The following is a 12,890-nucleotide window of genomic DNA, read 5'->3' as shown; positions in this document are numbered from 1 at the left end:
CCTTGGAGTTCTGTACTGGCTGCGTGTGCTCATCACGGGGGAATCTGCATTGGAGGAGTGGCTGAACGGTTGTGAGCAAGGCAAGTGAAGGAGCCCTACTGACATTGTTTTGTAGGGAGAGGTGGCTGATCAGTTTCAAATACGTGGGAGGCCACAGTCCATATCCAAGTCCGCTCATTAACTCTTCACTGTTTTAACTGTCTTAGTGAACGTTGGCACAATATTTCCTTTTCAGGACTCAACACTCCCTTGGTCTATCCCAAGGGGTGCCTCCTAGTGGCCCCCCTTGCCGTCTGGATTCACGCAAGTTGGGGACAGTGCGCACGTGTTTGTGCTCAGGTGAGCGATCTGAAATCCTGAGAGGGGCCCTACACTAGACTTTGTGTGAGATGTGCATGGAAGTGTAAAGGGGAGTAGACTTGCAGAGAACTGAAGGGCGGTTCAAAACCTCCAGCGCAGTGGCCACTCCTAGTTCGCTACCCAGGCCGCTCGAACGCAGTCCAAGTTACCACGTCCACAGATGAATAGAAACAAGTTATACTGCAGAGCCCTCTGAGCCACGTGGTCCCTCTGGTCCCCCCTCCCCTGTCCCCCTCTTGACTGGGCCCCCCTGACCTCTGTCAAGGTCTGGTTCTCGAGTCTCTCCCAGATGGACAGGGCCCAGCCACTGAAAAAGTTTCGCCATCCTTTGATGACCACAATGGAAGCGACTAGTTCACCGGCCCCCACCCAACCAGGTGCAGTGGACGCTCAATCTGTGAACCAGTGTATGACGGCCCTGCTTGAGGAAATCCATGGTTTTAGGGCCGATATCGGAAGAAAGCTGTATTCCTTGGATAAGAAGGTAGACTGTGTGGAAGACATCAGGCCCTGGAGGGGAACCAATCTTCCGTCGACATACTAGAAACTCAAATAGACATGCGTCTCGCGGAGATGGAGAGACAAGAGGAGAAGTGCACCCTAAAACTCGAGGACCTTGAAAACAGGGAACAGCGGAGTAACCTGTGTTTTCTAGGGATTCCGGAGTGGGACGGTGAAACGCAATCTGACATTTTGAGAGTGGTCAAGGAGGTGAACACCAACACCACCGAGCTGACCATTGATGGGGCCCACAGAGTGGGTGCCCTATCCAGAGGACCCAGGTCAATCCTAGTGAGGTTCTGCTATTACGCAGAAAAGAGCAAGATCCTGGAGTTAGCCCGGAAGAAAGGCCCAATGGTTTTGGAAGGAGCAAAGGTTTCAATTTATCAGGACCTGTCGGCCCTCACCCTGGCAAGGAGACGCCTTTGTGGCCCTCTTACAAAATGGCTCCAGCCTAAGGGCGTCCGCTACAGGTGGGGCCACCCTTTCTCCCTCTCTTTTGAGTATGAGGGCTATAAATACTCCCTAGTCACTGAGGAGGACATTCAAAGAGTGACCCGGGAGCTTCTGGTTGAATCCTCCCAGGAAAGCAGCCAGGAGACCAGCGAAAAGGGTATAGAGAGCTCTCGAAAACCCATTGGGAGGTCCATTGAGGCCTCAGAAAGGTGTTGGGTTCGTGGTCACAGGAATTTCAGAAGGGTGATCCCGCCCTCCCCTAAACCCTCCAATGATTGAACAAGTCTTGGTAGCTTGTAGTTGCAACATTGAAGAGGGCATGGATATCGGCCAGCAGACAGAGATTTTGCCGGGGTAAGCCCTGCTTTAGGCTCGGGGGAGGTGCCGGTCTCCTTGGCTGGGAGAGTGCTGTGTTTTTTCCCCTGAGGGGGGAAACGGACTGGTGCAGAGAGGGAGACGGATGCCTCAACTGACAGTTAAGAGTTTCTTGCCGAAGCGATCGCTGTGTGGGGGGCTCGGGAGGGATCTGGCCTCTAATTGAAAGATGTGCCTTGATATTTTTTCAGGGGAGGGGGGGTAGAACTAATGTTATGTTGAGTCTTTTTTGTCTGTGTTAGAGAGTGGGAGAAGGGGGGGCTCAGTATAACTTGGTTTTATTGCTGAGTTCTGCTCTAGTGTAGGCAGGCAGTGGTGGCCTGGTTGGACGGCATCTTATATCTTGCAGGAAGTCCAGGCATTCAGGGGTGGGTGGGGGGTAACTTGGGGAGTTTTTTGTTCTACGTTGGGGTTACTGTTGGTTGAAAATACTGGACAGGGGACTGAATCCATTGAGAACCACTTCCTTTGAAAATCGCTCAGAATGGCCGGTCCAGGGGAGAAAATCGCGGTGTACCTGCCCCCCTTACAGGGTCTTGCAGAGTTGTTTGCTTGTTCAATGGTTGATGCCCTATTTTCGCTGACATTGGGTTTGGTTAACGTTCGGGGGCTGAACTCTCCGACTAAAAGATCACTGGTGATGAAGGAGTTTAATAGGTTGAAATTGCACTTTTTGTTTTTGCAGGAAACTCACTGAGCAAGGGGGGAGGGAGTTGGCGCTCAGATCCAAGTCCATCCAGGAGATCTTCCAGGCCTCTGCCCTGACCAAGAGAAGGGGGGTAGCAATAGTAGTGTCCCCAAAGCCCACTTCAGTTCGAGAGCTCACTTCAACATTTTTCTCCATCCTGAATTGGATAGAAAGTCTCTCTGCCCTTACACAGACCTACAGACCCAGAGGAAATTGGCCTCATCTTTTCATGCAACGAATGAGGCGTTGGGCCTGCTAGACTCCCACTCGACACGTCAGGGCCAAAATCCACTCTTCACATTTTTTTCCAATCCTCACTCATCTTTCTCTAGGATTGATTGTCTTGCTTGACAAAGCCTTGCGTGAGAGTATTATAGGGCTCGGGTGGAGTTGATCCCGTGCTCTGACCATGATTTGGTCCGTGACCAAGGGGGTATCTCCTCGGGCCCCCCTATGTCCACAAGGTGGACATGTAACGATCTCCTGTTGAGGGATAGAGAGACCGCCCAGACCCTCCTCACAAATATTAAGGAATTCTTTGAGCTCAACGACAATGGAGAGGTGAGGAGGCAGGATTGTGGGAGGCCTTTAAGGGTACAATCCAAGGGGTCTTGATTGGGTTGGGGGCTGCAAGGAAGCGAGTCGTAACCAGGGAGGAGAAGACACTCAGAGACAAAATAAACGAGATACAGCCAGGGGGCAAACTCTGATCCCAAATGTTTCCAGGTAAATGGGCTGAACTTCAACAATTTAAGGCGAAACTAGCCACCCTTATGGTCAGGCAAACTGAGAGAAAACTCTCTCCTCAAAGAAAGATATATGGAGAAGGGGGAGAAGGCAGATAAAATTCTGGTTTGCAGATTACGTGAATTTTGGAGCAGTAGAAGGGTGGACGCAGTGCGTCTCCCAGGGAGGCCAAAGATGCCTCGACGACCCGGGGATAGCAGAGCAATTCTGAACATTCTATGAGCGCCTCTACGCATCAGAGTGCTCAGGGCTAATTGAAGGGAAAGACTTTGTTGGAGGTATTAAAGTTGAGCGCGTGGCTACACCCTACCTGGGGGTTCTGCTTCCGAGGGACTTTGGGAAACCTTTTTAAGCTTAACTTCTCCCCTATTTTCTCCAAGATACGTTCGGACCTCCACTGACGCTTTCTTGTTTCGGGTGCATGGTATCCCTAAAAATGAATATCCTGCCCTGCCTTTTTTCGCACTCCCTACTATAGTGCCAGACTTTCTTTTTTTTTTTTTATCCTTGCAATCCATGGCGGTGCGTTTTGTCTGAAATGGGAAAAGGCCAAGAGTCAAATTTGCCACCCTGACTCTTCCAAAGTCTCAAGGGGGCTTTGGGCACCCGTACCTCCGTCAGTACTACAAAGCTGCTCAGTTAAGGGTCATGTTGCAACATATGAAGATTGAAATGCGAACCTGTTGGTCATATATAGAGGATACCCACACACACACCCCAAGAAAGTAAGGGACCTCCGGTGGGCCCCAACCAAGGATCTCCCTGATAGGGTCAGAAATCATCTGACATTGTCGGTTTTGTGGTCCCTATGGAGGCAAGACAACTCCAATGCTCCCCTTTCTTCTTGGCCTTCTCCTCTGACTTCCTTATGGGGACCTTCTCTTGATTTGGAGAAGAGAGGTTTCAGAGACACCCAGAGGTGGTCTGACATGGGTTGGGAACGAGCCACTCAGCTATTCCAGAATGGCACCTTTATTGAGTACCCCGCCTTAGCGGAAAGCATGGGGAGCACCCGTCTCTGTCTTTGACTTTCCCCGAATAAAGTGGGGCGTGAACCTCACGCACCCTCTCAAACCCCTGGAGAGAATGTTAGTGGAGGCTACCTCAAGAAGAGGGTCCCTTTCCAAAATATACAAAATTCTAATCACAGCCCAACTCGAGGGCAGACGGGGATTTAAGCAGTTCTGAGAGGAGAAGTGGGGTGAGACTATGGCAGAGAATACCTGGTCTAAGCTCTTTGGGGTGCTCCTGTCGCGTTCCCTCTACACAGCGACCATGGAGCATAATTTCACAATCCTTCACGCGTGGCATCTCCCCCCTGAGAGGTTATCCAAAATGTTTCATAGTACCTCCCCCCTCTGTCCCCGGGAGTGTGGCCAAAGGGGTTCCTGGTATCACTTGTTGTGGGAATGCCCTTCTATCCAGATCTTCTGGTCGGAGCTCTTGAGCTGGATTAAAGACATAGTGGATCTCTCACTCCCCTTGTGCTCCATCGACCTCCTGTTTGGGTTCCCCTCTCCTGCCCTGGAGTCAAGTGCCTATCTCAGGGTGGTTCAGGCTATGCTGAGAGCGGGGAGACTGGCCCATGCCCAGCAATGGAGAAGCAAATTAGTTCCATCCAGAGCTGAATGGCTGGCAAAACTTTGCGTCGTTTTCACTTACGAGAAGTTAACAGCCCTGGTACACAACTCAATGGACGCCTTTCTGCAGGACTGGACAGTAGTACTCTTGCATGAGGATTGTGGTACAATGGGACTTTGAAGCTCCCAGCCCAGAAACAGCCTAACTGACGGTTCACTGATATGTCATCCCATATTGCTCGAGGTGTATCGTCATCAATGAACCCAACTTGTCAGCCTATTCACTCTGTAAGATCCAATGGTTATTTTCCTTTGAATCCCCAATGCCCATTTTGGCCAGGTTAACTATGAGTGGGGGCTGGGGGTGAGGGATTGTTTTGCGAGTAATCGCTAACTGTGTTGTCTTGTTTAAGCAAAATGTTCAATAAAAACTAAGTGGGAAAAGAAAATGGGGGAACTCCTGTCCCCTGCACATTATCAATAGCTAGGTTCGCTAGACTGTTAAGACAATAATAATAGGTTCATGAATCCTGTAGAACAATTCAATATGCAAGGGTCATAGTTGGTTTCCTATTCAGCTTGTGTGAATAGCGTATCATTATTCGACATATTTATATTGCAGAACTTCAACACAATCATGAAATGTCTGTTCATATTATCTTCCTTTATTGTTGCAATGCCCAACACGTTTCGAGCTATCAAGCTCTTTATTATGTGGTCAATAAAGCTTCATAAAGAACATCTTTATGTATCTATAATATAACGCATAAGACTCAATAAGTTCAAATATGTATATCCTTCAATACACTCATTAGTGAGCTGTTACAGTTGTTCACAAGAAAAATAAATTACTTCTGTGCCACGGGTATCTGTGTGTACCTGCGTCATATGCGTTCTAGTGCCCTGGAATCTTTCTATCCAAAGACAGTCTGCAATGATAAAGTATAACAGTCACTGTATGTTTATGAGTGTTAGTAAATCCATGTCTCTAGAATAAAAAGGAGCTCACCCTCTCAGAACGGGTAAATTGCAGAATCCACACATGAATAAGCATGGGATGCAAGATAGCCAAAAGATGAGCCAATAGATTGTTTATTACTGAAATGGAAAGATTGTACTCCAGCTGGAATTCAGTAATGGTTGGCAGCTCTTACCTGCGCCGTGAAGAGTTGTATATAGGTACATTACCCTATGTGTCTAGGCCCAGGGATATATGGGCTGAGTTCCACACATATTTGATTAACCATGCTTCCGATAACCCATTGCCTCATTGTACTGGTTAATATGAACTAGGTAAATTGTGATACGCTACGTGTTTATTGCTTACATCATTCTCTCCTGTCTAGCAGTTAAGTGATTGTCTGTATGAAAATATCCTGTCTGATACCAAATGAAAGCTGTTGTGCTCTACCTCAAATTGCCAATTAAAGAAAGGTTTTAATAAAATAAAACCATGCATAACAGGCATGGCCTGGTGCACAAGTGTTCACCACTGGGCGTGAGCAGGACGCTGAATTTGTTTCAATTTCTTGACAGAAACTAATTGTACTTGGAGTATAATCTGCATGCTTGACTCGGTTGGGTTGTTTGATGTTTTTATATATTTTCTCTAATCCGAAATTGTTTCTGTGCCATAGGTTCCTGTGTATTGCACAAAAACAGGAGTAAAACACCTGCACCACAAAGCCCAAGAGTTTGACATAGGCGTTTATTTTGAGGCAAATGGCCATGGCACAGTAAGTCCTAAATATGTCCTGTTGTTTATTGAAATGTCACCATTGAACTGTATTAGCCGTTCTGGCAAACTGTTATTTACCAAATAGAAACCTGCTCTAATGCTTTGCATAATGAACAGCTAAATTGAACATGTGATTTTATCGTATATAAAATAACGAAAGTAACAATTACTGAAAATGAAACAATGAAGATAATAACGAATTCAATGGAATCCAATGTAAATGAAAGAAATAACGAAAAAGAAATTTACATCAATAACTAAAATAATGCAGTTGGATAGAAAAAAGAACCTAAATACGGAAGTGTAGTGGTTAGCACAGAAGTAAAGATTTGGAAATGGTTGACAGACTGAGGTAACTGCGATAGAGATAGATTAGTGTGACAGACGGGAGAAAGGAGTAAACAATTGATAAAACTAGATTAGATGTTATCAAGAGGAAAAGGAAAGAAACATATATGATTAAGTAAATATTAATGAAAACACATTTTGAATGCATTACCTACATTAACAGGATAAATGATGGAAGAAAGGGTCTTAGAATTCATTGTCGCAAAAAGGAAAACAGTTTACATTACATGGCTATGTGCTCAATAGGGGGAGCGAAAAGGATAAACGTACATACTGGAAATGTTTATACTACTATAGTCACAACTGTCATGGTAGAGCCATAACGAAGGGAAATTAATTATTACATAAAGGGGAACATAATCACATTCCAGATGTAACGAAAGTGCAAATAAACAAATAGCCGAAATAAAAGAAATGTCAGAAAGCAATAATGAACAAGCAAGTGGCTACATCATTCGAGAAATACGTACAAATGTACCATTTCACCTAGCCGGTCAAATGCCAAATGTTAAAATACTTCAAAGGAGAAAATGCAGTCAGAAACGAAAAAAAGGAGAATTTACCTCCACATCCACAATCATTTGAAGAAATAAATATACCAATTGAATTACAATTTACCAAGAAAAGGAGGTATTTATACTGTATGATAATTTAAAAAAAGAAAGGAGACTGATCATTTTTGGAACAGAACAAGGATTACATTATTTAAAAAAATTCGAAAAAATGGCAGGCTGATGGAACTTTCAAAGTGTGCCCAAAGCCATTCAGTCAGATTTATTCAATAAACTGAACCATCAACAACAATCTATTTCCATTAGTATAATGTTTAATGCCAACAGAAAGTTACGACACATGCATCAAATTTTATAAATACACTAAGAATGCGATTTCACCCATCCAGCTAGAGAAAATAATGAATTTCGAAATTCAGCAAATAAAGTGTGACTAAAAATGTTGAACATACAGGGTTGTTTTTTCCACTTTACTCAGGCTATAAGAAGAAAAATCCAAACAAGTTGTCTACAAATGCGCTATGGAGAGGACACAAAGTTTGAATTCAATATAAAGCTACTGTTTTCACTAGCATTTGTTCCTGAACAAGTACAAGAATATTATGAGAAGCTAATACAAGCAAACTATTTCAAGACACATGCAGAATTATTTGAACCATTGCTAGATTGGATTTGTGTGCTAACCAGAAGTGGAAACGGAAGAAGTCCTCAACATCATAAAAGCACTTGGAACTGTTATTTAGCAAGTATTGAAGACAACCCAAAAACAAATAATTCCTTGGAAGGCTGGCACAATGGACTGCGGCATACATTTAGCACAATACATCCAACACTATGGAGCTTCATAAAACATTTAAAAAGTGAACAAGCATTTGTGGAATTGCAGATTTCACAAGCACGATCAATGGAGAAAACTGGAATACAAAGAAAGAAGTACAGAGATGCAGCCAATACATTAACGGAATGCTTGCATATTCTGAAAAATGCCATGTCTTATCTGCAAAGTGTGGCATTTAACTTGAAGTACTAAAACACAAGAGGATAAATAAATAGAAAAATTGAGAAATGTTATACCTACAAAGCACAAGATCTAACAATAGAAATAAGACTTATTATATTTGGCTCCTAGGCAGAAAAAATCCTTTGTAAATAGTTCACCAAAGTGCAGGGAACCGATTACAAAAAATTCATCCAAACACCATTGAAGGGGAGAAAAAATCCAAACGTGAATCCAGAGTACCGAAAAATCCACAAAAAGGCATCCAAAAACTGTACATCCAGACCAAAAACTGTAAATTCAATCCAAAATCAATAAATCCGAATTAAATTCCAGGAAAGTAAAAAAAAACACAACTGATCGCAGAATCCATTGAATATAATCCAGCAGAGTACCAGAAAATCCACATAAAGGCATCCAAAAAACGTACATCCAATCCAAAAAATCTACATCCAAACCAAAGTCAATAAATCCGAATTAGAATCCAGGAAAATGGAAAAAAAACATGACAGATCTCAGATGAAAAACGGACGAAAATGGTGTCTATCAATTTCCAGTGTAATAAAATTGAGAATGTCTTTTGATGCTAGTGACACCCAATGTACAAAAATAATATTGTTGCTACAGTTGAAATTAAAGACAATTAAATATTTAGCAGGAGTTAAAGTTGGCATGGAAAATTTGTTATTTAAAAAATTTGACAATTTTACATTCGTTATTTTGAACTCATTTAAAAAGTGTTAGTAGTTTTTTGTTTCGTTATAATCACTGCATACCAATTGAACATACTTTCAAATGTGTTCGGGAGATTTATCGTTTTTATGCCTGGCTCCTTCTCCTAGTGAGACCCCGAGCACTTTTTGCTGGACTTCTGGACCTTTTTCTTTCAATCCTGAATGAGTGGAGCCTTTTCCACTAATTTCTGCTTATGGGAACTGTCTTTTGGAACTTTATTCTTTGTATTCTACCTATACTATGGAGTCTGTCTGCTCTATAGCTCTTAAAGGCATCTGTGTTTTCTTATTGCAGCACATAGCTCCTTATGGGCAGTGTTGCTGGGGACCCTAAGGGTCCTCCTTTAAGATTCTTTTTCTATATCCTCAACTCTATAGTCTGAGAGATTGGCACACGCCACCTTCTGTGGAGGGCCAAAGGGATACCTAGTATTCCCCTTCTCTCTGCTTGTGTGACCTTTTAGTCACATAGACGATCACCTAGTTATGGCTAGTGGCATTGAACGTGTTCTACCAACTATTATGTAGACTGCAATCTGTGTCCATAGCCATGGTAGTGCACAATAGGGGCACCCAAGTACCAACTTTGGGCCTCCCTTCTTTTTTCACCACTACTAGCGTGGTTGTTCTTTGTTAGCCCTTCTTCTACCGTCCTGGCAGGGGAGGACAGTGTGTGTGTTTTGCCGTTGGCGGGAACTATTGGGCATCCCCGCTTAAGCTCCAGACTGCCTGGGCAGGCAGGAAGTGGGGGAGGATTTTTCCACCCCCCGTCCTTTGTCTGCCAGAGGGCCTGAATAGGACCGGCTCCCATCTTGATTGGACAGCCAAATGCCCCTTTCTGTAAAATGCTCAGAGATTTGAGGAGTGTCTGCTGGAACTGTATAAAAGTTGAGACTTCTGGAGTGAAAAACAAGTTGACCACTGCAAGCTGAAGTAACCAAAGAAGATGACCAGAAATGCCTGCAGACCCTTTGCAACACTGTGAAGTGACCACTGCCGTCCTGAATCTGTTTTCTGTGCGACAGAGGAGCTTTGAAGAGGAGGTCTTCCCTTTGGCTGGTGTGAACAACCAGTCCCAAGACAAACTTTGAATTGAGCCATCCTGGCCGGTATCACCAAGCAGGTGTCAGCAGAGGAAGCCAGCAGCCAGCTGTCAACCAGCAGCGACTAAGTAAGGTAGGTGTTGCCTGGGCTTGGAATAGAGGCTCACTCTACCCTGAATACCTAGCCACGTACAGGACTCTCAGACTTAGGTATGTTGTTCCTCCGTTTTTAAATTGCACCGTGAAAGTATTTAAAATTGCATTCTGAAAACTAGGGGCCTCATTACGACCCAGGCGGTAAGTTACCGCCTGGGCCGTGACTTTACCACCATGGCGTAAACTACATTTACGCCATGGTGGTTGGCGGACTTACCGCCCCATTCCGACCTAGGCGGGGCGGTAAGTCCCCAATCCCCATTTACCCTTCCCCATTCCCATTTTTGCCCCATAGGGCATAATGGGAGTGGGGAAGGCGTTAATTACGCCACCGTAAATTACGGTGGCGTAATTAACTCCATGGTCCCTTAGCGCCATGGATTTTAACACCTGCTAAAAGCAGGTGTTAAAAGCACCATGGCGCTAGGGGACCTCGTAATCAGGCGGTAAGGGTCGGCGCTGTTAACGCTGCCGTAAACCCCTTACCGCCTGAGTTGTAATGAGGCCCTAGGCCTTTTCCCCACGTACAGGATTCTCAGACTTGGGTGTGTTTTTCCTCTGTTTTTTACATTGCACCGTGAAAGTATTTAAAATTGCATTGTGAAAACTAGGCCTTTTTCCACACGTACAGTATTCTCGGACTTGGGTGTGTTTTTCTTCCGTTACTTAAATTGCATTCTGAAGTAGCGCTGTCCTGTGGCTTTGCCTCCTAGCAAAGCATTAATCTAGCAAACTTTTCTATCATTGGCTAAGCCCCTGTCATCTTGTCCAATTGTCTGCTATTGTCTCGTCTTTCTGCCACTTCTGCTTGCGCCCCTCCTTGTGTCCCCCCTCCTCCCACACCCTTCCTTTTATCTCCTCTCCCTACCTACTCTATGGTGCTCTCTGTCTCTCCTATCTTTTCTAACAGTTTCTCTATCGACTATCCTGCTCTCCTCACTAAATCTGGTAGGAAGAACTTTAAAAAGGACATCCTCGTCTCCTACCCAGGCTTCCCTATCGCTGATATCTATACCAGTGCTTCCTCCAGGCAAACCTTCACTGACATCCTCTTTGTCATTCCCTCACCAGACCTATGGACTGTACATATGGTTTCTGTGCTCTCTCCTTCTCCCATTAATGGTGGCACCCGGTGGGAGGCCCTCCTGGCCTCCTTCCAATCCTCTTTGGTCATCATTAATGTTTACTTGATACTTGAATGGTACCGTCTTGGTCCGAAGCCCTCAAGCCAACCTTCTTCTCTTTGACAGATGCTTCCCGTACCTTATCCATTTCCTTTCTTCTCCTGCTGTCCCCTCTCTCCCCTCCACAGCTTCCTTGCCTCCCCCTGCTGTCTCCTCCTTGGCTACCTTGCCCTCTCCTCCCTCCTCTTCTGCCCCCCCTCGGGCTTCTTCTACACCTCCGCAGGGCGTACTTCTGATCTGTACCCCTCCCCGGAAGTCTTTCAAGGATGGCAACCTTCTCCATATTACCACTATAAACTATCGCACAACTGTCACACACTCCTCTGACATCTGCCGCCTCCTTGAGGAACTTGACCTCTATGTTCTCAGCCTCACCGAGACATGGTTCACGGCCAGCTCTGTCGCAAGCTTTGACACTCTCCTCCCTGATGGCAACAAGATCCTCTCCGTGCCCAGATCCAACCGTCCCAGAGGGGGTGTAGTCCTGATCTTCGCTGAGTGGATCCCTGCCTCTGTCATTCCTACACAGGCCTACTCGTCTTTCGAATGCCTCGTCTGCAGGCTCTCTCTCCTGGCCATTCACTTACTGTGGCTACCATCCATCGGCCACCTGGTCAGATCGCCTCCTTCCTCTGAGTGGGCGGACCTCTCCTCTTCACTCCTGGTCTCGGCCACTCAACTCCTCTTTCTTGGAGACTATAGCATATGCAGCGCACACTCTGAATGTTCTGATCTCTTCAGACCTTCCCCTTTCGATCCCTCTCACCACTCCTCTCTCCTGAAGTGATCACTTTCTCCTTTCTTCCCAGCACACCCTCTCTAACCCTCAGGCCAAGCCTACTCCGGCACTGCCACCTACCTTCTCGTTTATCCGACCCATGAAGTGTGTGTCAGTTGAGGCTTTCATCGCCACCTTCTCCCCCCCTTCCTCCTTCCTTGGCTGACTCACACCCTGACACAGCCATCTCCATGCTCCACTGTGCTATATCTTATCTTCTCGATGTTCTTGCCCCTGTCATGAGGATCTGCTTGAAGCCCAAATCCAAGTGCAACTCGTGGTACGACTCAGACCTCGTCACCATTAAACGCAAGTGCAGGGTGGCTGAGAGGAAATGGTGTGCTTCCAGAACACCCTCTGACAAACTGGTGCCGTCTGCTTCAAAGGCAATACCTGCTCTCTGTCTGCACAAAGAAGTGAGCCCACATCAAGCCCGTGCCCCTGCGGCTTCTAACAACTCAGCCAAACTCTTTCAAATCTGCAAGGAGCTGGACAATCCTGCTGCAGTCTCTACCTCTCCTGTCCCCTCCGAGGCCCTCTGCACGGCCCTGGCTTCTCATTTCATCTCTAAAACTCAGAACATCCTGTCCTCTCTCTCTCTCTCACTTCTTCTGCCCCTCCTCCTCCCTCTACTCACTGCTCTTGCTCTGGCACTTCTTCAGCCACCTCTCCTCCCTCCTTCTCTGCCTTTCC

At 45.7% G+C, this 12,890-nt stretch overlaps 1 protein-coding gene across 1 annotated transcript in view; it reads left to right on the top strand.

Moving 5' to 3' along the window:
• Window positions 1-12,890, top strand: part of PGM3 (phosphoglucomutase 3) — a 518,766-nt gene that overhangs the window by 194,661 nt on the left and 311,215 nt on the right. The window contains exon 9 of the mRNA XM_069606327.1: window positions 6,345-6,443. Within this exon, the coding sequence (XP_069462428.1) occupies window positions 6,345-6,443 (99 nt within the window). The remainder of the gene's footprint in view (window positions 1-6,344; window positions 6,444-12,890) is intronic.

The sequence above is a fragment of the Ambystoma mexicanum genome, chromosome 4p (genome assembly GCF_040938575.1).
Source record: "Ambystoma mexicanum isolate Mex_15411 chromosome 4p, UKY_AmexF1_1, whole genome shotgun sequence".
Taxonomy (NCBI): Eukaryota; Metazoa; Chordata; class Amphibia; order Caudata; family Ambystomatidae; genus Ambystoma; species Ambystoma mexicanum.
Note: the sequence above shows the minus strand (reverse complement) of the source record. Positions and strands in the feature narration are given on the sequence as shown.